The sequence below is a fragment of the Acinonyx jubatus genome, chromosome B1 (assembly GCF_027475565.1).
Source record: "Acinonyx jubatus isolate Ajub_Pintada_27869175 chromosome B1, VMU_Ajub_asm_v1.0, whole genome shotgun sequence".
Lineage (NCBI taxonomy): Eukaryota > Metazoa > Chordata > Mammalia > Carnivora > Felidae > Acinonyx > Acinonyx jubatus.
In genome coordinates, this window is record NC_069382.1 from 2,499,607 (window position 1) to 2,525,962 (window position 26,356).

The following is a 26,356-nucleotide window of genomic DNA, read 5'->3' on the forward strand; positions in this document are numbered from 1 at the left end:
TGCAGGAGGCGGGGCTCAGGCAGGGCTTGTGCCTGGAGGCGGGAACTAGCAGGCACCCCGGGGGGCATTTGGGGGGGGGGGGCATGCAGAGCAGGGGTGTGTGCGGGGTGGGGTGAGGGGGTGGAGCTGCAGGGCCAGGAGCAAGGACTCTCGTTCCCCTGCTGTCCTAGGAGGTGCCCCGAAACCAGGGGCTGTAGGTCAGGCTCGTGTGCAGATGGCCGGCAACCACTTAGCAGGGGCCTACGAGGCACTCAAAGCCTGTGAGATCCTAAAGCCGAGGCCTCGGAAGGGAGACTCACGACTGGGGAGCATTGAGGTCGCAGGCCCACGAGGGCAAAGAACCCCGGATTTGGTGAGAAGGAAGCTGAGCTAACATCCGGGTTATTCAAGAAAGGTGCCGATCACGGTGTTCACCTGGGAAGGGGGTACAGGGTTTGAAGAAGGCAACAGGTGTGCAGGTCGGGCACACGGAGTCCACAGGTGAGGTCAGCACCGGACAAAGCCGTGTGGTCACCCGAGCTGTGAGTAAAGGTGTCTGAGTCAGACCTACAGCTGGTGGGTGGTGGGCGGGGCTCGAGGCCTGGGCGGCAGGCCCGTAAAGCCACGTAGACTTTACAGAGTCCAGAGCACCGCACATGGCCTCACACTCCAAGGTGTTCCCACAGAGGAGGGAAATGGAAACCACCTGCCGTTCCAGGGAACCCCTGGGACTCTCGACAACAGCTAACTGGGCCCCAGGGCACATCTTCGTCTTTAAAAGGCTGGGTTGGCACGTGCTTCCCTAAAGGGGCGGGCTGCACCCCGTCCTAGGGGACACATCTGCAGCGGCTGGGGGGGGGCACCTCTCTGTTTCTCCTATATGATACCATCCCTCCCACTTCACATCATTTATTTGGACTTCTGACTTTGTTTTCTGGAAACCTGATTTTCCTGAGGCCCCAAGGCGGACACGGAACGACGTTCAGGCTTTCAGACCTGCTGTGCTCATTCCCTCTCATAATTAATCCACTGGCCCTTCTGATACAAATGTAAGTGGAGTCCAGTGCCTCGAGCCGGCGATCTCACACCTACTCCGCGCAGGCTGGTCCGAAGATGATGAAAAAGCCGAACTAGTACACCCCGTGGGAGAAGACGCCTGGGCCATTTTCCTCGCGCCTCGACCGCGTTATGGTGTTCGTGTTAAGTAACAACTGTTTCGAGAGGAGTCGCAACGTGCACCGTGTGCAGCCCCAAAGAGGAGCTCGAGGGGCTGGCCGCCGCGTGGCTGACAGCGCAGGTGCGCCGCTAGGCGGTGTCGCGGGTGCGTCCTTACCGATGCACAGGGGAGACGGGTAGTTCCAGCGGCGAACGGTTCCCGGCATACAAGAAATGTGGGAGCGGCCCTGTGGGAGACAAGGAAATGGACTTCACGTCACTGGAAACGGGGCAGGTGCGGGTCACACGCGAGAATCTCTGTCCTTCCTGGGGTTTCCTTCTCTGATCGAAGGACAAGTCAGAAATCGTGAAATGTATTCCACTGACGTTAATCAAGGAATCCCACGCTCCGAGTCAGGATGGGGAAAAAAAAAATCCATAATCACTGTGTCTCCCTTCAGTAAAGACCAGAATCTTGCACTGGCCCTCCCAACACTCTGTCTGGGATGCGCTCGTTTCCCGATGCTTAGCAAGGAGGCTTGGGAAATAAACACATCCTTGGTTGTCTTTTTTGTTTTAAATCATCAGAAGTTACGGCTTTTGATCTTGGAGGCTGTAAATGATTAGGAAATGCTAGGTGACTGATTTGAAGGTGGAAGTTCAGCAGTATGCAAGCTGCTTACAAAAAGGTACCTACCTACTCACCTTTCATGCTACGGTTCACACTCCACCCACACGCCCCTTATGGTCCCACAGAGAACTGTCAGTCCCTCCTCCACCAGACGAACAGGAGGCTTCCTATTCCTTCGGTTATCCGACCGCCTCGCACACCATCACATACTTGTGGCTGCAGTCAAATGAATCCTCATCACCCACGGTCTCTTTATCCTTTAAATATATGAAGTTTTGAACTTGCAGCCTTCAAGAATATCTGTCCTATTATTTGTGTTTGAAAAATCAACCGGCTGCAGGTTAAATCCTGAGAGTTTTGTGTGAAAATCTCTCACAATAAAAGAGAAGGTAGTCAACGGGACACCTGTGTGTGCAGACTACTCGTGTTTATTTTGTTTTCCTCCCTGTGACTAGGTGGTCTTCTCTGCCATGCGTACTTTATCCTGTGAGCCTCTGTTTGCCCCACGACTGGCACAGACGCAGCTGAAAACAAACCTTTGATTCATGTTAAATAATCCCCGCCATGTCGCAAACGCATCAAACAAGCGTTTGCGTTAATGCAGTTGCCAATAACAAACCAATTCCCTGAGCTCAGAAACATTTCATACTCAATTCATCTGCCACAAAACTCATTTTCTCATACTTTCTGATATGTTAAAAAGTCATTACAGCCAAAGGAGACTATATTTACTCTTAAAGAAGACATTCTGTGCAGCACATTTCCTGCTAAAGTTCATGCTGTGTGTATACTCATTTTCTGATCCATTGAATTATCTTTAATAAATTTCTTCCTGAATTATGGACAGACATAAAGTGCAAAAGCCTCTCAAGGTATTTATTGATGGCTACCAATAAAGGAGGCATTTATTACTGATCTGGGTCATATTCTGTTATTGATTCTAGCACAAACACTTTATTTATGTATGTAGGTACGTATGTATGCATGCATCTATGTATGTATTATTTTGAGGAAGACAGAGTGTGAACAGAGGAAGGGCAGAGAGAGAGGGAGAATCCCAGGCACACTCCACACTGTCAGCACACAGCCGGATGTGGGGCTCGAACTCATGAAACTGAGACTGTGGCCTGAGTGGAAATCAAGAGCGGGACGCTTCCCCGACTGAGCCCCTCAGGCAGGCGCCCCCAGCACCGACATTCTACATTAGTGATTCCAGCTGAAATGTGTATCGTGGATCCAAAACGAGACAGAACTCTATTATCCACTAGTTTGGAATGGGCATTTTCTTTTTTCATCTCTTCAAAGAACTCTGAAACAAGCCTGCACAAAATGGAAATCCTAAATCCCACGAGCACTCGGGATCCCTCTCAACGTGTCACGTGATCGCACCTTTGCGCCACGCCCAGGAACCTCCCTAGGCACACACGCTCACAGACATTTGTGTGCAAACTGTCCGAGGAAGGCTGCTTTTCATAAATGATGTGCACTGTATGCACGCTGTGCTTCCAAATACGTGACTGTGCTAGAAGATTCTTGTCAACTGTTAGCAATTAAAAACAAAAAATCCAGGCTGCTTCCTTACTCCTGTGAACAACCCAGAGCAGCTTGTGAGGTCAGAGCTGGAGCCTGTCTGTGATGAAGACAAGACAGCTTGGTTTGCGTTTGGAAAACAGGCTGTGCTCGGCAGACGTGTGTCCTCAGGCCTTACCTGCAGGCAGCACACCCTTTGGTGCATTCTAAGAAAGGCCCTTACCGAATAATCCTTTCCAGTTTCCTCTTGGAGGGCCGCAGAGGTGTCTCTTGTAAAAGGATGCTCCAAGTGGCACCATGAACCAGTGGGAAGGAGGTGAGCATCCAGAAGCAAAGCAAGTACCAACAGGTGGGGATCTGCGCTCATTTACAACGTGCACAGAAAGAGGCATCGTGATGGCCTATCAGTATATCCTGCTGTGTCTCTCTAAATGGAACCCTTGGGGTGTGGCTCAGAATTCCTTATACTGAAACTTGTTTAAGATCTGTCTTAAAGAGGGGTGCCTGGGGGGCTCAGTCAGTTTTGCTTCTGATTCTTGATCTCGGCTCAGGCCACGATCTCACGGTTCGTGGGTTCAAGCTCCACACCGGGCTCTGTGCTGACAGCTCAGAGCCTGCTTGCAATTCTCTCCCTCTCTCTGCCACTCCCTCACTCGTGCTGCCGCTGTCTCTCAAAATAAAGAAATAACCTTCAAAACAAAGAAGATCTGTATTAAAGAAGCAGCGCAGATAGCCTTAGCACGCTTGTTTAAAAACTTGGCTCAGTTGCAGAAGGTGGAGTAAAGCTTCCTCAGTAACTCTTGTCCTGCTCCGCAAGGAAGGGTCTGCCCATCTCCTGGCAGAGTCAAAGTAATTACGGCAGTGCCCACCAAATCTGTCGGCTGTAGCTGTTCTTACTCAGGTGACTTCAGACACTGGTGTTTGTTCGTCGTGACTGCAATGATGCGTTTCCCTTGCCGGGGAGTGTCAGGCATCTTGCAGACACAGAAGGGTGGGTCCTCTAAACCCACAACCCGGGCTGATTCCCAAGCGTGGCCCCACCGGGGATGCCCTACCAGTTCTTCTGTTCCACCCCCTTCTCTCACCCCCGGCTCAGCTCCCACCTTCTCGTCAGTGAAAGACAGGCCTCCTGTTCCCACCCCGTGTGGGTGACCGGGGGGAACACAGGTGAGGCACCTGGGGGGCACTCCTTCTGCGCTCGGCGTTTGTGAGCTGTCATTGTGACCCGTCTCGGCCCCGCAAAATATCTCCCTCCAACACACTCTGGAACTTGTATCATACACGGTGGTGGCCTTGTACTCTGGAACCTTGCAACTTTTTTCTGATACTTCCTCAAGCTCATTAAATCAGTTAAAGACCAGAACTAAACATTTCCCCCTTGAAATACCATGAGCTTCAATGTCGTCATAAGCATGCCGCAAAAAGTACTCTGTGACCCCAAATAACTAAAGAGCAGACACAACATCGGGCTTAACTATTCCTACCGGACTTTGTAACATACGTGCTTAGATTATTAATATTGTTGGCAGGGAGAGTCATATCATTATGTTAAGTGACAGAGAGAAACTATTTTGTGAGTAAGCTTATTTGCAGTTAGACTAGAAAAAATTAACAGAAAAAGTAACTAACGTCGCTACACATTAGGTTATCGATGTTTATAAAACTTTCATATAAAATTATAAAAAAGTGATAAAAAGTTGTAAATATTTCTTGAAAACGATGTCAACCTATTACTTGAGGACCTTAGTACCTGGGACAGAGTAGGTACCGAATGGGCATTTGCCCAACTGAATGTGGGACCGAGGTACAAAGCAGGACAGACACACCACCCAAAAGCAGATCCCATCACTGGGTGGCCGGGGTCACACAGTGAAAGAGACCGTGTCAGGACTCTGTCCCTTAGAATTTTCTCTGCATACTCTTTGGGAGAACATACATTTTGAAATAAAATAATCACAAAACTGAGACGCTAGGCTTTATCATTTAGAGCTACTTCCACATTCTAATTAAGATGACCAGCAGGCATGGCTTCATGTGACCACTGCGATTCCCAAACAGGGTGAGAGAAACTAGATGAGCTTCTCTGGGTACAGATCCCAGGCGCTGGTTGCCTTCCCCGAAGCTGGGAAGGGACTACGAAGTTTAACCCTCGCCATTCCCAAATCTCTGAAGGAAAGTACCTGCAAGGTATACCCCGGTTCACACTGGAAGGACAGGACGTCGTTCACCATATACCGATCACCTGTTTTGATGCCGTTGCTGGGAAGGACGGGTTCTTGACACGCAGCGAGACCCACCGCTGTGGAGACGCAAAGACAAGTGCTGAGGAGTGTAATACGAATGGCATTATGGCTCAAGTAACAGATAGGTTCTTCGGCTGCTCTCCTCCAGACGAGAAGAACGGAAGGCCTTAACTCTTTCTCCTGTGGTACTACCAAGACCACAAGCAACGTTAAATCGGTCATTAGCTAATTCTTAAGTATCAGTACGTTTCATTTACATCGCGCGGCGAACCAATCTTGTCTTCAGACAATAAAGTCTGCTACTTCCGTGTTTACTCCTACACACTCCAATTCCAACATGTACCCATTTTAAAAGGTCCTTTAAAATTATGTTCCTCATTATATGCCAAATCCATAACAATGGTCGCTTGCTTTGTGTTTTTCAAGCATAGATGGCAATCTTTATGAAACATTTTAAGTGTGCATCTGGGAAGTCTACCCTTCCGGAAAAACATAATATGAGAACAAATCTTCGAATACTTTAGGTTCTGTCTCACTCTCATTTAAAGACAACAACAAAATCCTCTTGAGCAGTGTGTTCGTGGGTGAACAGGACCAATATCCATGGATCTAAGGCTGTAATCAGGCACGTTTCTCAATGGAATCGCCTTCAGTTAGGGCACTAACGATTTCTTTAATGCATCATATAATACCAGCTGTCGGCCTAAAGTACAGAAAAATTAACTCTAAGTATTTAACACTGATACCTCTCCATATAAACCCCATAGAACAAATAACAAAATATGCAGCTATGGCATTTTATAGAATAAACAATACATTGGACATGGGCCGGCACTAAGGACTCGGTGATTGCAAATACCCCTTTGTATCAATGTGGCGTGTCTTCTCTCAGCCCAGTTTACACAGACTGAGGGGTTATCCAGGGTGACAGATGGGGAAGGACATTACCCAGAGGAGCCCAGCTTAAAATTCTTCCTGTGACCTTGGACGTATACTTCAGTTCTTGTTCTTGACACTAATAGGAATGAATGGGTCAGAGTCGTTACCTGGTTGGGACAGGGGGACGCTTGGGTATTACGGCTGGGACAGGGAAGGTGGGGAAGCCCGCCAGTCAACCCAGAGGCAAAAATTGGTGGGAAGCGGAAGAACAGGTCTATGCAGGCAGCTGTGCAAGATGAGGTTGTGCGCAGCCTGCCTCCCACCCAGGACTGTGTGCATGTGTATGGGCGCTGTGGCTGGGACACCTCCTCTCATCGGTGCACCTCTGTTGTTCCATCAGGCTTCACTTAAAAACCACGAGGTCAAGGATAAAATTATTCAGAAATCCAAGATGGCTACAGAACGCACGACGTGCGTCTGGAAGCAGGAGCCGATGTGACTCCGCATATGCTCCCTGGTGCAGCAGGCTCTGGGTCCGGGCAATGGCAACCACGCACGTTGTTACGGACGGATCATTGTACTGGACGCATTATATTGCTTGAATCCTCACAGAGAGCTAACTGACTCCTTGTGTGTGATGTTAAGGAAAGGGCAAAGTCAAGTCAAATTAACAGGTCAAGTTTCCCAGTGCAGGTATGTAAATGCCCCCATCTTTCGAGGTCGGTAACTGAATGGTCAACGGGCAGGCATCAAATTCCTCCACTTCCTTGCTTTACAAAGCATGTTATGAGAGTCTGACAAGGACACACTGTGTGGGCCCCAGCTCACAGCTGCTGAGGCAGAATGACCACGTTAACACCATCCTTAAGGTTTTGTGTGCACTAAAGTTTGAGAAGCAACTAGTTTGCCTCACTTTCCCCCCAAACCTGAGATGAACTGAAGCAAAGAGAGAAAGTATCTTCATCTTTTACCACCAGTGTGATTATTCATCTGAGAAAAACCATGCTACAGAATGTGCACCAGAATTGGACACCACTGGTACATAAACTAGCTGGATGATTTCAAGCCTTGTGACACATTGATTTTATCTGGGATGAGCAGGTATGAAGTGTATCATAAAGGTTTTCTAAGTTGAAATTGATATTTCCCTAAATGGCTATATATTAAATGCCATATTAAATGGCTATATATTAAAAATGCATTGAGTAGCATTTGTTTTTAATCCCTGGCACAATCTTTCAAGCCAATTGGGGCTTTTTAGATATGACAAAATTGCTAAATATGGGAAAGTACGATCACTTAGGCCTTTTTCTTGTTTTATTGGTACAAGTCTAATTTATCTCTTTCTCAACTGGAGAACATATACTGTAACTACGTTTAAATTTCACGATTTTTCCTACCACGGCCTAGAGATATCACCTACCATATGTCACTATTTTTTTTTATTTGACCCTGAAAAAGAAATACTTCAAATACCCTTGGTATAAATTTAATTACAACTTGAAATACTAAAAACCTAATTTATGGTGGCACCACATTTTCATTGTAGTATACTTTAGGTGCACACCAGGCATGTCAGAGACCAGAGAATATCAATAACCCAAAAATAAATCAAAGTAAACCAAAGACATATTTTGAAATAAAAAAATGCAACAAGTAATTCAAAATTAAATTCCAGTTATGAAACACAAACCCTTTACATACAAGCTATAATGGGATTTTACCTATGCACTATATTTGTTTATTATAAGTTGATTTCTATGCATTTACTATATATTTATTTATTTTCATTTCCTCCTTACTTAAATTGTGTAAATCCAATTCTTCTTAAAAAAATAAGTTGCACTTATCTGTAACTACAGGAATTATAATACATTTTCTAAATGAATCAAAAACATACAAAAATCATTTTAATCAGTATTTGATATGATGAGACACAGGAAGCAGTTATATGTAGACCTTGATATTTGAAAAAAAAATTTTTAACGTTTATTTATTTTTGAGACAGAGAGAGACACAGCATGAACGGGGGAGGAGCAGAGAGAGAGGGAGACACAGAATCGGAAGCAGGCTCCAGGCTCTGAGCCATCAGCCCAGAGCCCGACGTGGGGCTCGAACTCACAGACCGGACCACGAGATCGTGACCTGAGCTGAAGTCGGACGCTTAACCGACTGAGCCACCCAGGCGCCCCAATATTTGAATTTTTTTAATGTTTATTTTTGAGAGAGAGACAGAGCATGAGCGGGGGAGGGGCAGAGAGAGAGGGAGACACAGAATCCCAAGCAGGCTCCAGGCTCCCAGCTGTCAGCACAAAGCCTGACACTGGCTTGAACTCACGATCCGTGTGATCATGACCTGAGCCGAAGTCGGACACTTAACCAACTGAGCTACCCAAGCACCCCTACCCTAATATTTGAACTGTAGACAGAAGTATCTTCCTTGTCTTGCTTCTCCGTGTCACTAGGTGTCCCATATATTTTAGAAGCTAACAACACGGAGATGTTTGTTACTTCTAGTAAGAGTCCTAGTGATATCATCTACATATATTTACATGGAGATAAGTCAATAAATGACTGATAGGCTCATCCACAGGTATTTATTGAGCTACCCTGGACCGGAGCCAAGTATTTTCCATACATCATGCTTCTCTCCTAACGATGCAATGCTGGCTACCCTGGGAGCCAGTCAAGCTGAAGTGAAAACAGTAGATTTATGTTATGAGTGGGGGTTTTAATGTTTGTTTGGGTTTAGAAAACCAGCACTCTAGCAGAGGGGAGAGTTCAAGGTGTGGCAGATTCAGACCCACAACCCGTTGGGGTTGAAGTGCAGCCTCAGACAGAAGTGTTCGAATACAGCAGAGCGCCACCAAGTCCTATGATTTACAGGATCGGGGTAAAACCCCTTAGAGACAGAGCAACCCTGCACATGAGGGACCCCAAACGGGGAAACCGGACAGGAGGGAGCCAGCATCCCAGCGCCAGAAATACTGGTAACAGTGAAAAGACAACAAGTCCTAACTGACAAGACAGAACAATGGCTTTCTGACCTTTAGGGCACAGAAGGAGGCATACTCAACAATCTTTGGTATGAAAAGGGTAGACTATGTGTATTCAATCATTACACTAATCAACGTGTGAAATAAAGAAGGTCCTAGAAGTGGCAAGAAGGTCCGTTTAAGTCCACACATGTATGCGTCATTCCTGAAAACACGTATAACGGGAAGAGTTTTAGAAGAACCTTGCTGGATGGAGCAAAACTGACTTTTAATGTTAAGTCATGGGTGGTATTATCACTTATGTGCCAGATAAAATCGTAAAACCAGTCCACTAAAAGCTAGTGGTTTAGACACAGAATGAGACACGTAGGGAGGCACATACAAATAAAAGAACCCTGCTCTAAAACTTCTCTAAAATAAAGTCGTGACACGAAGCCCTCTGGCAGGAAAATTCAAAATGAATTTTTCAGAAGGAGAGGCATCTGGTAGAGTATATTGTCCCATTGTAAGCAAAAGTGTTGTAGAAAATATTTCTAGTTCTTTCAAGGGACGGCATATTTACATTCCGTACCATACATGGTGATACAGCAAAGGGTATAAAGCTAGGCTTCTAACAAGGTGGTTCCGAAGCAACCTGATTGAATCTTGAGGTATCCCGATCAAATGTGAAGTTCCTAAGAAGGTAATTGTTGGGTGTTCTAAAGATTTAGCCCTGCTGCCATAAATGAGCAACAACACAGGGTACAAGTGTTTTTATGTAGTGCGATGTTTATGCCATATTATACACAGATATACACTGGGATCCTTTCACCTATAAATGTGCACAGTTTGCAATGTGTTGATTTCTAAAGTTGGGATGAGATTCAGAAGACAGCCAAAGCAGTCTGTGTTTCTCCATGTGTCTAGCCCTCCAAGCGAAGGATATAAAACAAAGTCATTAAAAAGGCAAGGGTCCTAATTTGACCAAATCTACAGCTTAATGGTTTTGCTTTTGCCAGTGGAGCATCAGATGTGGGAATTATGAAGCAGATTACGGCAAGTAGCCTCCTTGGGTCTCTGGAAGGAATTGTAGCCGTTCTTCTAAACTCATTAGATAAAACGCAGAGAACAGTCTGCTTAAATTTTGAAAGTGAAAACAGTTTTGAAATCCATGATAAACATGTAATTTTTTGAAAGGTTTGGAGCAGGAAAAGTGGCCCTTTGTAGGTACAGCGGACAGACGTGGAGGACTTTCGTCACCTCGGCACCGTCCTCGTTTTGGCCGGCGTGACGTGTGATTTTTAAAGGTCACGACTTAAAAAAGGAATTATGTCATGCCAGCTGCACTGCTCAAAACAATAATGAAGATGAAACAGAGAGCGGTAAGCTGACCTGAACGGAGAGACCACCAGAGCTGGGTTCGTGACAAGGACGGAGAGGTGAAGGAACTACGCAGATACAGGGGCATTATTAAGTACACACGGAGGCCACCATAAGCACCAGAGGGACCCCGTGTGATATTCCTTAATTTTGAAAAGAAAAGAATTGGGGGGCACATTCTTTTGCTAACTAAATTAATAAATAACGATCCCTTTGCACAAAACTGGTGGATAAAAAGCTGTCTTTACACGTGGGTAGGTACGTTACACCCTAAAACAGAAGTGTTACTGATCAGGTCTGTAACCCGTAAATGGAAACTTGCATTAAAGGCTCAGACGATGAGATGGAAAACTGGTGAATAAAGGCATCACAGCTTCACTTAGGGAGATGCCACGGGACGTGACAATACATGAAATAAATGTCAAATGTTATGATCACATAGACATAAACCCAACGAGCGTCGCACTGCACACCTAGACTTTCATATTCCACTGTTTTATGAGTCAATACGTCTCTATGACAACAGAATGTGTACACAGAAAACCCCATTAACTAATAAAACAGCATCTGATAGAAAGAAAAGAAACTATTTTTTTAAATCATTGTCAAAGGAGTTTAGCATCATGTGGAGCTAAAAATATTTTCTTCTTTTCTATTAAAAAAAATTCTTTAACGTTTATTCGTGTTTGAGAGACAGAGCGCAAGCAGGGATAGGGCAGAGAGAGAGAGGGAGACACAGAATCCGAAGCAGGCTCCAGGTTCTGAGCTGTCAGCACAGAGCCCAACGCAGGACGTGAACTCAAGAACTGAGAGATCATGACCCGAGCCCAAGTTGGACACTTAACTGACTGAGCCCCTAAAAATATTTCTCTTATCTGTAAACTGTGGGCCTGCTAAGTCCACATAATAAATACTTTCTGTATTCTTTCCACTTAGTAGATCATAAGAAATCTTCAAAGCATAAGGGATTGTATGTCCTGTGTCAAGAAAAGTCGTAGCATAAATTTGGGGGAAATAGAGATTCTATTTATCTCTCTTGGAGGTTTGGAAGTATTTTAGATATAAAGGCACAGAGAAATCCTGCAGTGATGAATCCTCCTTGACTTTATTTGAAGGGTTTCCAAAATGTCTGTGATTACAGGACCACTTGGGGCAGTGAACCACCCGTGGATAAGACAGGACAGGAGTGTCGGGCAGAACAGGTTGAGAAGCACTGACCTTGTCTCTCACTCATGGAGAGGAGGGAAGTGAGTGCTCAAGTCTGGAAAGGGCACGGCTGAGCTCCACCCTCCGAACACCTTCTGAATACTGGTGGATCACGTGTCCCACCACCACACGGCAGAGCTCTGACTGCATGTTAAGGTTAAAATGGTTCCTGGACCATCAACCTCATCAAACTACAGACTCCACGGGGACTCGAACTGGCTCCCCCTTCTTCATTAGTGCTATACGTTGAATACTTGTGTGTCTCCCTCCACACCTCCCCCCCTCCCCCTGCAAATGCATTTGTTGAAGCTCTAATCCCCAACGTGATGGTGTCTGGAAGTGAGGTCTTTGAGAGATAATTAGGTTTAGATGAATTCACGCGGGTGAGCCTCTCCCGATGGGATTAAGGCCCTTATGAGAAGGGTAAGAGACACCTCTCTCCGGACGTGTGCACCCAGGAAAGGCCAGGTGAGCACACACTGAGAAGGTGGCTGGTTACGAGCCAGGAAGCAGATCGCCACCAGGAACCGAACCTGCCAGCATCTTTATCTTGGACTTCCCATCTTCCAGATCAGTGAGAAATAAATGTCTGTTGTTTCAGCCCCCCGGTCTGTGGTGTTTTGTCACAGCAGCCAGACCTGACTAAGACGTCTGCACACAGAACGCATCTAGTGCATGGACTGGAATAAGCATACACACATTGACCGAATTAATAAATGGATAAAAGGATAATACACTGTGGCAAAATGATCACAGTTATTAGCTAAAGTCTATCTTGGCTGCTAAACAACATGTTCTCGTATTTTCCATTAACAAAGAACAAACGCTATGAAATAGATCGTACTCTACCTATGTCTCCCTATGTCTCCAATACACAGCAGCGAACAGATTACCTGCCCCAAGTGACATATTGCTAAACACGCCTCTCACCCACAGTGAAAAGAGAAACATCCTGTCTTGGAGAAGGTCCTCAGCTACGTGCACATGGCTGACTTTCTATGCTTGTTTCATGAGCAGAATGACCACGTAAGCTAGAACTGAAAAAAGTTCCGTCCTCTTGGCCACAGAGATACTTATTACAAATTAGAGAAACTGTTCTCCCACTTGAAAACTTACTAGATGCACATAGAGTTCAGAAAACTCAGAATATTACGTGTGGTTGAAATTTTTAAATGTCAAACCTTACACTTGAACTTAACCTCAATTACACAAAAATAAACATAATGGTATTTATTGGTGTTTCCAGGGTTTCTGAGTAAAAAGTCAATTATAGGTTTAAAATGATAACAATGGCAATAAAAACTATCTTGGATTGTTTAATTTATGTATCAGTTAGGCTAGTGGAAATACGTATCAAATAAAATGTGGACATTTAATACCTGTGACTATATGTATACATAGGAATACTTAAGGCATGTGTTTTTGCATGTTTTTGCTTTTCATTGAAGTAAGCAAATATAAAATATTCAGATATCATTGAGATTCTTATCATCCAATAGGCCAAATCATCAGATTAACTGACTGAATCAAGGAACTTTATTTAACAAAAAAAAAGTGTTTTTAGCAAAATACACCCATAATTTTCATACTTTTCTTTTGGCATGATGTTTTATAGCATTGAGCAATGTTCTTTGAGCCCAATCTGGTCGTGTTTATTTCTTGCTGTAGTAACTCCTTTCATTAGCCCTCCAGCTGAATATAGTTCCTCTGGCCCTTTACAAAAAGATGTTACTGACCCATGATCAATAATAGTCTTCCACAATTTGCTTACGGTGTAATACTAAACACTTTCATATAGCTATTTGATCATTGTAAACAGACATTTGTGATATTTAGTATATAGGCTTGAGGAAACATTACAGACTAATACGAACATTCTTACAGAATAAAATATCTGTATGGTCAGAAGACTATGCAGATAAATTATACTAATGATATGACAAAGTATGAAATAATTTAACACGTTGGATTTTACAAAACATCTGATGAGCACAATGTCAGAACCCCAAATGCAACTATACCTTAGAAACAAAAGAAAAGAAAAAACTGCAACAGTGTGCATTCAGGCCAAACCTATTATTTGTTAGCAGATTAAGAAATTGGTAGCACAATAGTAAAGCAAAGGTATAAATATATAAACATATAGACATATTTTTTAAAATTCTCTGCTCTTTGAACAATGTGAATTAATTTAACTAGTCCTTCAACAATTTAACTCATATTTTTAAAAAAAATACATCAATTCTAGGAGTAATGTCGGCAAGATGGCACAGTAGGAAACCCCAGGGCTTCCTTCCCCCTTGGAGACACCAACTTAACACCAATACAGACAAACTCCCCCGTAGGAAATTTAGAAACCATTTAAAAGGTTCCTGAACCCTGGAGAAGCACAAAGCAAACTGCATTGAAGCTGGTGGAAAAGTTCATGGCCAGAGACTCTCTCCACGACACAGTGGGCACTACTGGAAGGAAAGTCCCAACTTCCGAGTTCTCCTTGTGGATGGAAAGATGACAGTGGAACATATACCCAATGTTCTGACTTTTTACAGAGCTGCCTGAGGGACTGGTTTCTCTCTTCCTTGAATCTAAGGGTTGATAGGAACAAATGCGAAGTCAGTACCTCAGAATAAAGGCAATAATGTGGACTGGTTCACACCAGAATTTGTAGTACCATAGCCAGGAGGAAGGGGCGGCGGGGGTGGGGGTGGGGGCTCACGTTGCAAGCAGCCATGGTAAGAGACACATCTAGGGGAAGCTCCTGATTAGCAGCCAGCAAACGTCTCCTGTCAGGAGATTACGTGCACAAGACCCAAGAGCACACATCCTAAGAAGAGGCTGGAGCACTCAGAATCTCTAGTTGGGCCAACAGGCGAAAGTCCAGCCTCTACAAAACTAAATTGCAGAGACAGAGAAATGTGGCTGAACAGAAGGTAAAACAAAATTGCAACAGAAGATGAAACAACATATGAAGAAATAAGAAAATGGTCAAATTAAAGGGTCAAATGAAATCTCTAGAAACCCACCATACAGAAATGGAGACGTGAATTACCAGGCAAAGAATTCAAAATAATGGTCATTAGACTGCTCAACAAATTACAAGAGAACACAGATAAACTACTCAACTCAATCAAGAAAGGGATACATGAACAAAATAAAAATATCAACAACAACAACAACAACAACAAAAACATGAAGAAAGACCAAACAGAAATTGTGAACTAAAGAATACAAGAACTGAATTGACAAAGCCATTGGAGAGGATCAACATTAGACTTATTCAAGCACAAGAAAGAAACAGCAACCTTGAATAAGACAGGTCATTTGAAATTGTCAAGTCAGAGGAGAATAAAAGGCAGAAAAATGAATACGGTTTAATGGAATTATAGAAAACCATCAAACAGAACTCTATGTGTATTATGGGAATCCCAGAAGGAAGAAAACAAGAGAAAAGAAGGCAGAAAGTCTATTTGAAGACATAATGGCTGAAAACTGTCCAAATCTGAGGAAAGAAACGGGCATACCCATTAAATAAGTTTAAGGAACTCTAACCAGGTTAAATCTAAAGAAACCTACATTGAGACATACCGTAATCAAATTATCATAACAAGAAGACAATGCGAAAACATTTTTTTTTTCTCTTGTAAACAGCAAGAGAAAAGAAAACTGTAAGGTTCAAGGAAGTTTCTATCAGACTTCCAGTGGATTTTATTCATCAGAAACCTTGCAGGTTAAATGGATTCAGATGGCATATTTAAAATGCTGAAAGACAAAACACAAACAAACAAACAAAAGAACCCAAAACTGATAACCAAGAATACTATATCCAGCAAAACTGCCCTTCAGAGATGAAGAAGAAATTAAGACATTTCCAGATAAAAACTGAGGGAGTTCATCACCACTAGATCTGCCCCCAAAGAAATGCAAATTTATGTTAATGGATATGCAATATAAAACGGTAATTTGTGTCATCAATAAAGAGGAGATATAAAGTAGAACAGATATAAAGTAGAATTTTATATGTGATAAAAATTATTATCATAAAATATATTATTGCAATTTTAAGAAGCCTCACGTAATTGCAATGGTATCATTAAAGAAAATAACTACATTATACACACAAAGTGAAATGAGAAATAAATTACAGCATATCACTACAAAAGTACAACAGAACACAAAAATCAGCAATAGGGGAAAAGAAGGGCAAAGAAGCTGTAAGACATACAGAAAATAGATGAATAAAATGGCAACAACAAGTCCTTCCTCATCAGTGATTACTTTAAATGTAAATGAATTAAATACACCAAGTAAAAGACACAGACTGGCAAAATGGATAAAAAATAAATAAGATCCAATCATATGCTGCCTACAAGACACTCACTTTAGATGTAAGGATACACGTAGACTTAAAATGAAATGATGTAAAAGATATTTCATAAGAGTAAGAAACTAACAAGATCAGGAATGGCCACACTTACAGAGATAAAACAGCCTTTAAGGTGAAACTGTCCCAAAAGCCAAAGATGGACATTGTGTGATGAGAAAAGGATCAACTGACCAGGAAGGTACAATTATTAATACAGATGTGACCAAAATTAGGATTCCCAATTATATGAAGCAACCATTGACAGAAGTGGAGAGAGAAATAGACACAGCACAACAATACTGAGAACCTTCAATACCCCATTTTAAGTTATGGACAGAAGCACCAGGCAGACGTTCAATAAGGAAGGACTCAAACAACACTAAACACCAACTGGGCCTAACAGATATTTACATAATACTCTACCCAAAAAAGCAGAATGCACATCCTTCTCAAGCACATATGAAACATTCTCCAAGATAGACCACGTGTTAGGTCACAAAACAAATCTTTTTTTTTTTTTAATGTTTATTCTTTTTTTTTTTTTTGAGAGAGAGAGAGAGAGAGAGAGAGAGAGAGCAAGCAAGGGAGGGGCAGAGACAGAAAGAGACACAGAATCGGAAGCAGGCTCCAGGCTCTGAGCTGTCAGCACAGAGCCTGATGCAGGGCTCAAACTCACAAACTGTGAGATCATGACCTAAGCGAAAGTCAGACATTCAATCAACTGAGCCACCCAGGTGCGCCAGGTCACAAAACAAACCTAAACGATTTAAGAAGATTGAAATCATACAAAGTATCTTCTCTAACCTTAATAGAATGAAACTAGAAATCAACAGCAGAGAGAAAACAGAAAAATAAAAACATTTTGTGGAAATTAACCAATGAATCCTAAACTCAACCAATAGGTCAAAGACCAAATAACAAGAGAATTCAGAACATATCTGGATAGATGAAAACAAAAGCGTGACATACCAAAAAGTTACAGCATGTGGTGAAAGTGGTACTACGAGGGAAATTACAGTGGTCAATGCTTACGTTAAAAAACGAATGAAGATCTCGGGTAAACAACCTGACCTTACACCTCAGGGAACTAGAAAAAGACAACAAACTGATCTATGATCCAACAGTCCCATTTTTGGGTATATATCCAAAAGAATTGAAAGCAAAAACTCAAAGAAATATTTGCGCACTCAGAGCATTATTCACAACATCCAAAAGGTGGAAGTAATCCAAATGTCCACTGAAAGAAGAAAGTGTGGTATATATACACAATGGAGTGTCATTTAGCCTTAAAAAAGGGAAATCCTGTCACAGACTAAAATATGGATGAACCTTGAGAACATTATGCCAAGTGGAATAAGCTGATCACAAAAGGACAAACGGTGTATGATTCCACGATCTCTAAAAGAGTCAAAATCAGAGAAACAGAAGGGAGAAAAGGGGTTTCCGTGGGCTGGAGGGAGGGGAGAAGGAGTGATATTGTTCAGTGGCATACAGATCTGCAAGATGAGAAAGTTCTAGAGATCCGTTGCACAACAACGTGAATATATTTAACAGTACTGGACCACACGCTTATAAATGGTTAGGACTGTTCAGTTTAACATTAACGTGGTTTTTTTTACCACAATAAAAAATCAGCAGAGGTGGGATAAGAACGTCAGGTCTAGAGTCAGACACATGAGACAGCATGAACAAGGCCCCCTAGGTTGTACCTAACCCTACCACAGCATGGAAGCACAACACAGACCACAGCACGGACCACAGGGCATTTCAATCTCCTTGTTTACATCCCTCTCATTGCTCAGAACGAGCTCCTTACAATGGGTGACCATACATCTCCAAGAACTAGCAGAGTCTTAGTATAATTTTGTAAACAAATCCATGCATCACATGTATCTGTAGAAAATACAAAACGCTTCATAAAGACGTAAAGATAAAAAAACGTTCACATACAATAGGGAATTATACAATTTTTATTTAAAAAATGGACAATCAAAAACAAGATCACAGACCTACCCCTTGTCTCTTTGAAATTCTCCCCCCTAACTGGACATTATCACCTAATAATTAAATCACATGAAAACAAGTGCATCAACACAAGTTACTAAGTTCTACAGAGATTAAAGAAAGGAGGTGTGGAAGAAGGGCCATATTTCCCAGAATCCCATACAACTAGCAGTTTAATTGGGCTTAGAGGCCATAAAAAATAGTACTAAGGGGGAAAATGTGTTGTAATTGAAGTGTGTGGATAATTAATGCTAATACAAACAGAGGTCAAAGCAGTGACCATGGATTGACATAGTACAGGCAGGCGTCATGGCTGGGGCAGGCTGAGTGGTTCTAGAAGCACAGGTGGGACTCTGAAAGGCAGAGACACATGGGGGAGGGGTCGTTGGTGAGGAGGACACAGGAGCACTTGTGTGAAAATGGCAACGAACACAGTGTGGTGGACAGTGTCTGACCAAATTCAATGGCTTGAGGGGAAACTGAGTGATAAAACCCATTGACACGTTGGACAGAGATGCTGTAAGAAGCAAGGGACACACCGTTGAGCCCCTGAAGGATTTCTGTCAGGTGACGAAAGTTAGGATCAAGGAGGCATGGAGGGATAAATCCCAGTGTGGCACTGGGTTGGAAAGGGGCAGAAACAGGACCAGTGGAACACTGTGGCCGTAGTTCAGTGTTAAGAATCGGGGGGATGTCAAGATTTAGGGGAACGCATGTTTTTAAATGAAAAACCCACCAGGGACCTAAGGAGAACATGCCCTGAAAGGCTTTCTTGCTGATCACGTATCTGGTACGGGGCAGTAGATCTGATGAGAGCCCGCTAGGAAAGGGCGTTTGCACTTCAGTTTTACTTACGAAATGGGACACAGAACATAGACAACTCTGATGAACAGGTGGAGGGAGCCTCCTAGTTTGGGGAGTGGGAAACAGCCATGTGTCATCCCCCCTTCTAAAACTGCTTCCCCTTCTGACACTCAGAACTTTTCTTTGATCACCTACGTGACTGATTCCGCTCCCCTGCGTCTAGAGCCTTGATCTAGACCATCTGATAGGACTGAGCATCTCATAAAAGATTAGCCGGTGGTTGGCTAAGTCACCGAGTCACCCTTAATTACTTATTCAAATTATGGCATCTTTATTCCCCAGCTAATTACCGTGGAAGATCTGTAAGACCGGCAGTAGAATATTCTTTCAACTTGTAACACCCAAGGGATGAATTTGATAAAATAATATCATGAGTTTTAAGCTAGTAAGAAGATCCTGAAGCCAACGGGATGATTAAAAACACAGAATAATAATTTTCGAGTGACTACAACTTGTCAATAAAGCAGTATACTTTTGCCTGTGGGACTCTCTTGAAGTGTCTGTTCTAGAAGGACAAAATCTCTAGATTTACCCATTACACGGGCATAGAGGATCTGTATGTGTATAGATAATGACAGCTTGACATCTAATATATATTTCCCACATTATTTTTCCAGAGTTGGACTCAGAAACACACTGTGGCTCAACAATTCTGCTTTTCCAGAGTACTCGCTAGGATTTAATGAAAGTGAGCTCACTGCAAAGCAAACCGAGCTACAAGATCACAAGGAGGGTGGCAGTGAAAAGAAAACCCAGTTCCCTGCCATTCTCAGAAATGTGTAGATTCTCATGGCAGTCTAGAACCAGCAGATATTCCAATCATGTTTGTCCGCCATTAATGTGCAAGCCTACAATACAATACTTAGCGATAAAGAGAAAACCATCACCATAAAATACATGGTGCAGCATTTACAACAGGCGTTCGGATAAAAGAATCAATAGCACCAGCGACTAACCCACGATGGAACAAAGACAAAAGGAGAGTTGAAGGACCAAGTGGCTTTCATTAGCAAACTTCCTCACTCCACAACTTTTTAAGTATTTTAATCATAAAATTAGTAGAAATCAACAAAATATTTCGGGTATTTGTGAAAATGAAATTTGAATAAAAATCCCTTCTATTCCTCTATTACTTAATCACATGAAAACAACCGGATGTAATTTCAGAACTCTGAGTATGTGCGGCATGGTGTGACTGACTCTGGAGAAGTCAGGATTTTACGTCACGCCATCCTGGCAAACAGCGCTCAATTCAGATACATCCTTCAAACCCAAACTCTAGGGCCTTCTGACTTCCGCTTTATCCTCACTCTCTATGTCCGTCCGGGATACCATCTGGTCTACCCGCCATCTGCATGTCAAATCCTTGTCTCTCCACATATCCCCTCCTCCTCGGAGCCACATCACCCTTCCTGGTGACTGCAAAGGGCCTACCCCATACAGATGACCCTCTGTTATTGCCACGGCCCCACACCGCCTGTCTCTACTCAGTAGCTTAATCTGTGTGAAGGACACACCAGATGATACCACTTCCCCAATGGAACCCTTTCAACGACTTCCGATCGCCCTTATGACGAAGTGCGCGCTACAAGGCGCTGTGGTTCTCCCCCTTGCTCACCCTCGGGCCTTATTTCTACCTCTCTTCTTACTGTTCACACTGCTCCCTCTATTCTAGACTCTTGTTCTCTTCACTTTCATGTGTGTGCTAGACATGCTTCCACCTGGGCTCACTGTGACCATAGTTTCTTTGGACTCTAATGCTTTCCCCTAAGTGTTTTTGTGACTGACTACTGTTCTTGCACCCTTCCTTCAAAACGTATTTTCTAGCTAAAACAGAGCACAGCAGTCATTCTGCATGTCAGAGCTCTGTCTACTTTCTACAAGGCACTTTGCACAATCTGTAACCATCACGGACACGCTAGGTTTTCTCGTTTGTTATGCCCCCCGCTAGAACTTAGATACTATGTGAGCAGAGACCACGTCCACTTGCCTTGTCATGACTCTGTCCACGGAGCCCAGAGCATGCCGTATATGACAGACGTTCGGATAATTCATGATGAATGCAGGGATGCCCACAAATTACTTTAGCAGGAGCACGAATGAGCGAGGAGGGAGGAACACTATCACCCAGGGGTGGAATGAAGGCAAAACGTGCACGTTCTGTGAAAGCCACTCCACGTAGAGAACAATCAAACACAAAAGTAGCCTCAAATGACTCACACGGGCAGATGCACCAAACGACAACAGTTCATTTGAAACCAGACTCGTTTTCAATTCTGAGTCACGAGCGGCCTGAGTAGCAGCATGATTGATTTAATGCTTGACGATTCCCCCGAGCAGCATCCAGAAGGCCAGCTGACAAATACACATTAGGCCAGGACCCACCTCTTAAATAAGTGTGGGAGCAGTAGGACTCCACAGGTGCAATTTTAAGATAAGTCCTCAGTTCTATACATTGCACTTTGCCCATTCACAAATTTAATGCCTAAAATTCCAAAGACTATAGAGAAACTTTCGTTCAGTGCTATATTTGCTTCTAGGTGAGTTTTTAAATAACATTTTCTGTTGCCTAGCTTACTTTATTGTAACAGGATGGTATATAAGACATATAACATGCAAACCATGAGTTAACTGCCTTGTTTACGTCGTCGGTAAGTCTTCTGGTCAACAGGAGGCTATTAGTCGTTCAGTTTTGGTGGGTCACAAGTTACACGCAGAGAGAGTTTCGATGACTGGGGGTTTGGCACCGCTTAACCCTCACACTGTTCAAGGATCAACTTTAAAAACTTCTGTGGTCCTGAGTAGAGTTAGAACTTGATAGAAAACTAGGAAGACATGAATAATTATCAGCTGATGTGACTTGAACCAATTTTTAAAGGATTAAGGGAGGCAATCTTTGTTTGCCAAACTGGAAGTTAATAGAGGTGATTCTTGGAAAGAAGAACATTTAGAAAAAAATCTTATGGATTTTTAGTATATAATAAACACAAAAAGGGGCTTGCCATGAAGTGATTAAGAAGATAACTTCACTATACCTTTGAATGAGTACTGGTTTACGAGATGTTCACTAGGTAGGAAGCAGTGAGCTTTAATCTCTGAGTACACACAGTGAAATCTCTGTAAACACAGTGACAGATTGAAGCTCATTCTTGTTTAATTTCTCATCCCCTGTGATTTTATTCATGCCCAGCATTCAAGCTGAGAAACCTTATTAGTATTAATGTAATACTAAAGTGCCATTGAAACATTCATTAATAATTTGCAGGTATTTATAAAGATCATTGTAATCATTGTAATCGAATCAAAGTTGTCAATATTCGATTGTGGTAACATCCTACTAAAAATATTTAGTACTTTTGATTTCAAAAAGCTCAGTGCATTTTCCAGAATTCAATCTTTATCTAGATAGTTCGTTCTGAATTCCTGTTTTGAAATGAGTACACAAAGGAAATAAAATATGGTACCTACTGAATCACTGAACACAAGCAGGAAGGAAATTAATGCGGCTAACTGTATTATATTCTCCACATTAGGTAAAAAATTGATACACGACAGTCATGCCAAGTTCATTTCTGCATTTTGAAGACAACTTCCTTTGCAAATTGTAAGTACCTTTTAGAACACAGAACAAAGGAAATCGTCTCTTTTAATTAACTACTACATTTTCCTTTTTAAAAAGAAAATTATGTAAATAACATCTATTTCCTTTTTGCTTGTATTGCCACAAATTCAAAGCTACATTTAATGCTGAATGATGTCATTTCTTTTATTCTATGTGTCCAGTACATTTATACCTTCCTCCTTTGTTTCGTTGAATCAAATATTTGGAAAACAGGTCATTTTAAAGGGAAATTAGACAATCTTATCTTTTTGTCTGACTACATACCTTTTGATGAGGTCTTATACACTGGTGATCTGTAATCTTGTTTTCACTATATGCTTAACTACCGATTATATAAATACATGTGAGAAGGACTTAGTGAGCTATCAGTTCTGAACTGGTTGCACTTGAAATAATAACACCGTATCACAGAGCGCTCTAGACAAACGAATGCTTAAAAAACACTGATGTCAGAATCAAATCTATAGTAAAATACGTTACAAATATTTTATAATGGTAGATCATCACTTCAACTAATGACAATAAACACACTGCTAAAGTGTGACAAATAACAAACCTCCAGCTAACCCTCCCTTGTAAAGGAGTAACATGCAATTCAAACAGTGAGACTCACTATATTTTCTTCTCTACCAATTTTCCTTTTCTTCCTCATGATAACTACACACCACTGATTCAAACTCCAACCGGTTTCAGAATAAATATATTCTAAATGTACCAATTACTGCAATATTTTTGTCTTATTCTCCCCTATCCTTTCATGTGATGCTGTCATTGTCACAGCTTGTATGTTCCTGGTTCTGATCCACCAGTATAGTCTTCTCTGTCTGTGGCCAGATCCCTAGACATGGGACAACGGCCTTCACATCGGGCCGTGTTCATAGCTGGGCTACTATTTCAAGAATGGGGGCACCACAGGGCGCCTGGGTGGCTCAGTCGGTTAAGCGTCCCACTCTTGATTTCAGCTCGCTCATGATTTCACTGTTCGTGAATTCCAGGCCCATGTTGGGCTCTGTGTTGAGCCTGAGAATCCCTCTCTTTTCTCTCTCTCTGCCCCTTCTTTGCTTGTTGGCCCTCTCTGTCTGCCTCTCTCTCGCAAAATAAATAAATAAATGTTTAAAAAAAAAACTAAAGAATGGCTCCCGTGATGTATTATAAGATATGTGAAGTCTATAGTGCACCATAGCTTCTCTGTCTTACTCGCCTTCCAGGGGCCAAATGTTGTATCTTAGAGACTCCAGAAATATTATACTAGCTCCACTGGGTTTCCCAGTAGTGAATGTTGACAGGAAATAAAACAAAACAAACAATCAAACAAACAAAAACTCATGATAAAAATGCTGAAATAAAAAAGTTCCTATGTACGCAATGATTTTGGTGCTGTTTTCACCAAGTGCCATGCATTAGCACCAAACGGGCTTGCATAATTGCAGCAGCCTTGGGCTGGAGGTAAAATTCACCCATGGCTTCGTCATGCTAACTCAGGACAGATGTATTCAATGGGGTGTTGTAAGGTTTGCTGCAGAATTAAGGTTAAATATCTTCCAACTTAGCGAGGCAGAACTATGTATCAGGTGCACCCGAATAATGGTGTAATTTAAAAGAGAAGGTTTTAATCGTGGAACGTATGATTATTAAATAAGCATGGGTATATGTAAAAATCAGAATAGTTTCTATTCAAAAATTTCTAAATGGGGAATAGCTCTGAAGATTAGATGGACTTATTCTGCTAATAATGTATCTGTAATATAATTTAATTCTATAATTTAATTCTATAATTTATCTGTAAGTATTTGTAAAATTTTCACAGTTATGATGAAAATCCTATATTACTGTGTTACAATTATGTACGTGTTACATGGATGATAGACATAGACAGACCATTTTTTTCCACAATGAGCATTTCAAGGGGTGCCTGGCTGGCTCAGCCAGTACAACATGGAATTCTTGATCTCAGGGTCGTGAGTTCAAGCTCCATGCTGGGTGTGGAGCCCACTTTAAAAAAAAAAATTGTAAAAAGGAGCATTCAAGAAAAGCTTGTCCCTGGTTAACCTAAAAGAATAACTTTGGTATTTATATATTTATCTTTGGGCAAGGGGAAACCCACAAAAGGATTTCCACTCCCACACAGGATATAGAAATCTGAAAAATAAAACACTATTTTCACTTTAACAATGAGCAAAATCTAAACTGCGAGGTCCTAACTTTTCTTGAACTCATCCAAGGGACAAGGTAGCAGGTACCCAGGTGACAGCAAGTCCAAAGAACAGCCTGTTCCAGGAGATCCAGGACATGAAGCTGTCTCTGTGACAAATACAGGACAAACATGCACGGGAAAGAATGAAACACTCAGGCCATCCTCTTGGCAAACTGCCAAAGGTCCGGAAGGGGCTCAAATAGCTCGGGGACCCAGACACAGGGGGGTGTGCCCTTCCTTATTTCAAATAAGACAAAGACAAACACTCCAACAGGGTGCATGGCTTCAACCTTATTGGCTCTCCTCCCACCAATTCCAGGGAAGTCAACCAACCCTGGTCTATTGCTGTATATGGCACATATCACGTACGTCAATAGACATGCTTATGTTCATATATATCCAACCTTCTCTGCTCTTTCCTGCCGAGTTCTAGAATGGCTACCACCAGACTGTTCCCCAGCGGCAGGTTCGTGCCACGCACCCTTGGCTCAGATTTCATAATTTCCAGGGTAACCCAGCATCATCATTGCCTACATACATCTTTAAGGTTCCATGGTATTTGCTTATTTGTTTTGTTCTGTTCTGGTAGTTTTTCTGAAGAAAAGAGCCCAGAGCAAGGGTGACAACTGTGTCCCTCTGTGTAGCCGTGTCAAACTTCCTACCCAGATAGATAAAAGAAAAGAAGGACGGGGGCGCCTGGGTGCTCAGTCAGTTGAGTGTCTGACTCTTGATTTCGGTTCAGGTCCTGATCTCACGGTTCGTGGTTCAAGCCCCGCGTCAGGCTCTGTGGGGACAGTGTGGAACCTGCCTGGGGTTGGCTGTCCTTCTCTCTCTGCCCCTCCCCCATTCACGCCATCTCTGCCACTGTCAAAATAAATAAATAATTGCTTAAAAAATTAAAAGAAGGGCATCTGGCTTCCAGAACGTGGCGCGCTCAATTGTGACGATTTTGAGCTTCCGCTCGGACCCCGCAAGAGAACCCAGATCACCCGTATCTGATCAGACCTTCCTGGAATTGCTTTCTCAGTCATTAAAATTTTATGCTTCATCCCCTCAGATAAAAATGTTTGTTTTCTGTTGGGGAAATTCCTATCAGTGCTCATCCAGAAAGATGGCCCATCATCACTACCGGGGCCAGGCGCTCACTTCTGGATGAGAAACTGAAAGTCTTCACGGAGAAGCAGGTGTGGATCAGCGATCACAGCTCTGGTTTCAGTGCCAGACAAGCTGCATCTCCAACACTGACCTGCAGGCTTCCTTCCCTTCCGCGTGTCCCCCAACTACTCGTGACCCTCGGTGTCACTGTTTGTCAAACGCAACAGTGCAGGCGC

General features: G+C 42.7%; 1 protein-coding gene across 3 annotated transcripts in view; it reads right to left on the minus strand.

Moving 5' to 3' along the window:
• CSMD1 (CUB and Sushi multiple domains 1) overlaps positions 1 to 26,356 on the minus strand; it is a 1,996,605-nt gene that overhangs the window by 190,291 nt on the left and 1,779,958 nt on the right. For all 3 annotated transcript variants that reach the window (XM_027049973.2, XM_027049974.2, XM_053217751.1), the window contains 2 exons: positions 5,476 to 5,594; positions 1,313 to 1,382 (listed from right to left, as the gene is read on the minus strand). In XM_027049973.2, the coding sequence (XP_026905774.1) occupies positions 1,313 to 1,382; positions 5,476 to 5,594 (189 nt within the window). The remainder of the gene's footprint in view (positions 1 to 1,312; positions 1,383 to 5,475; positions 5,595 to 26,356) is intronic.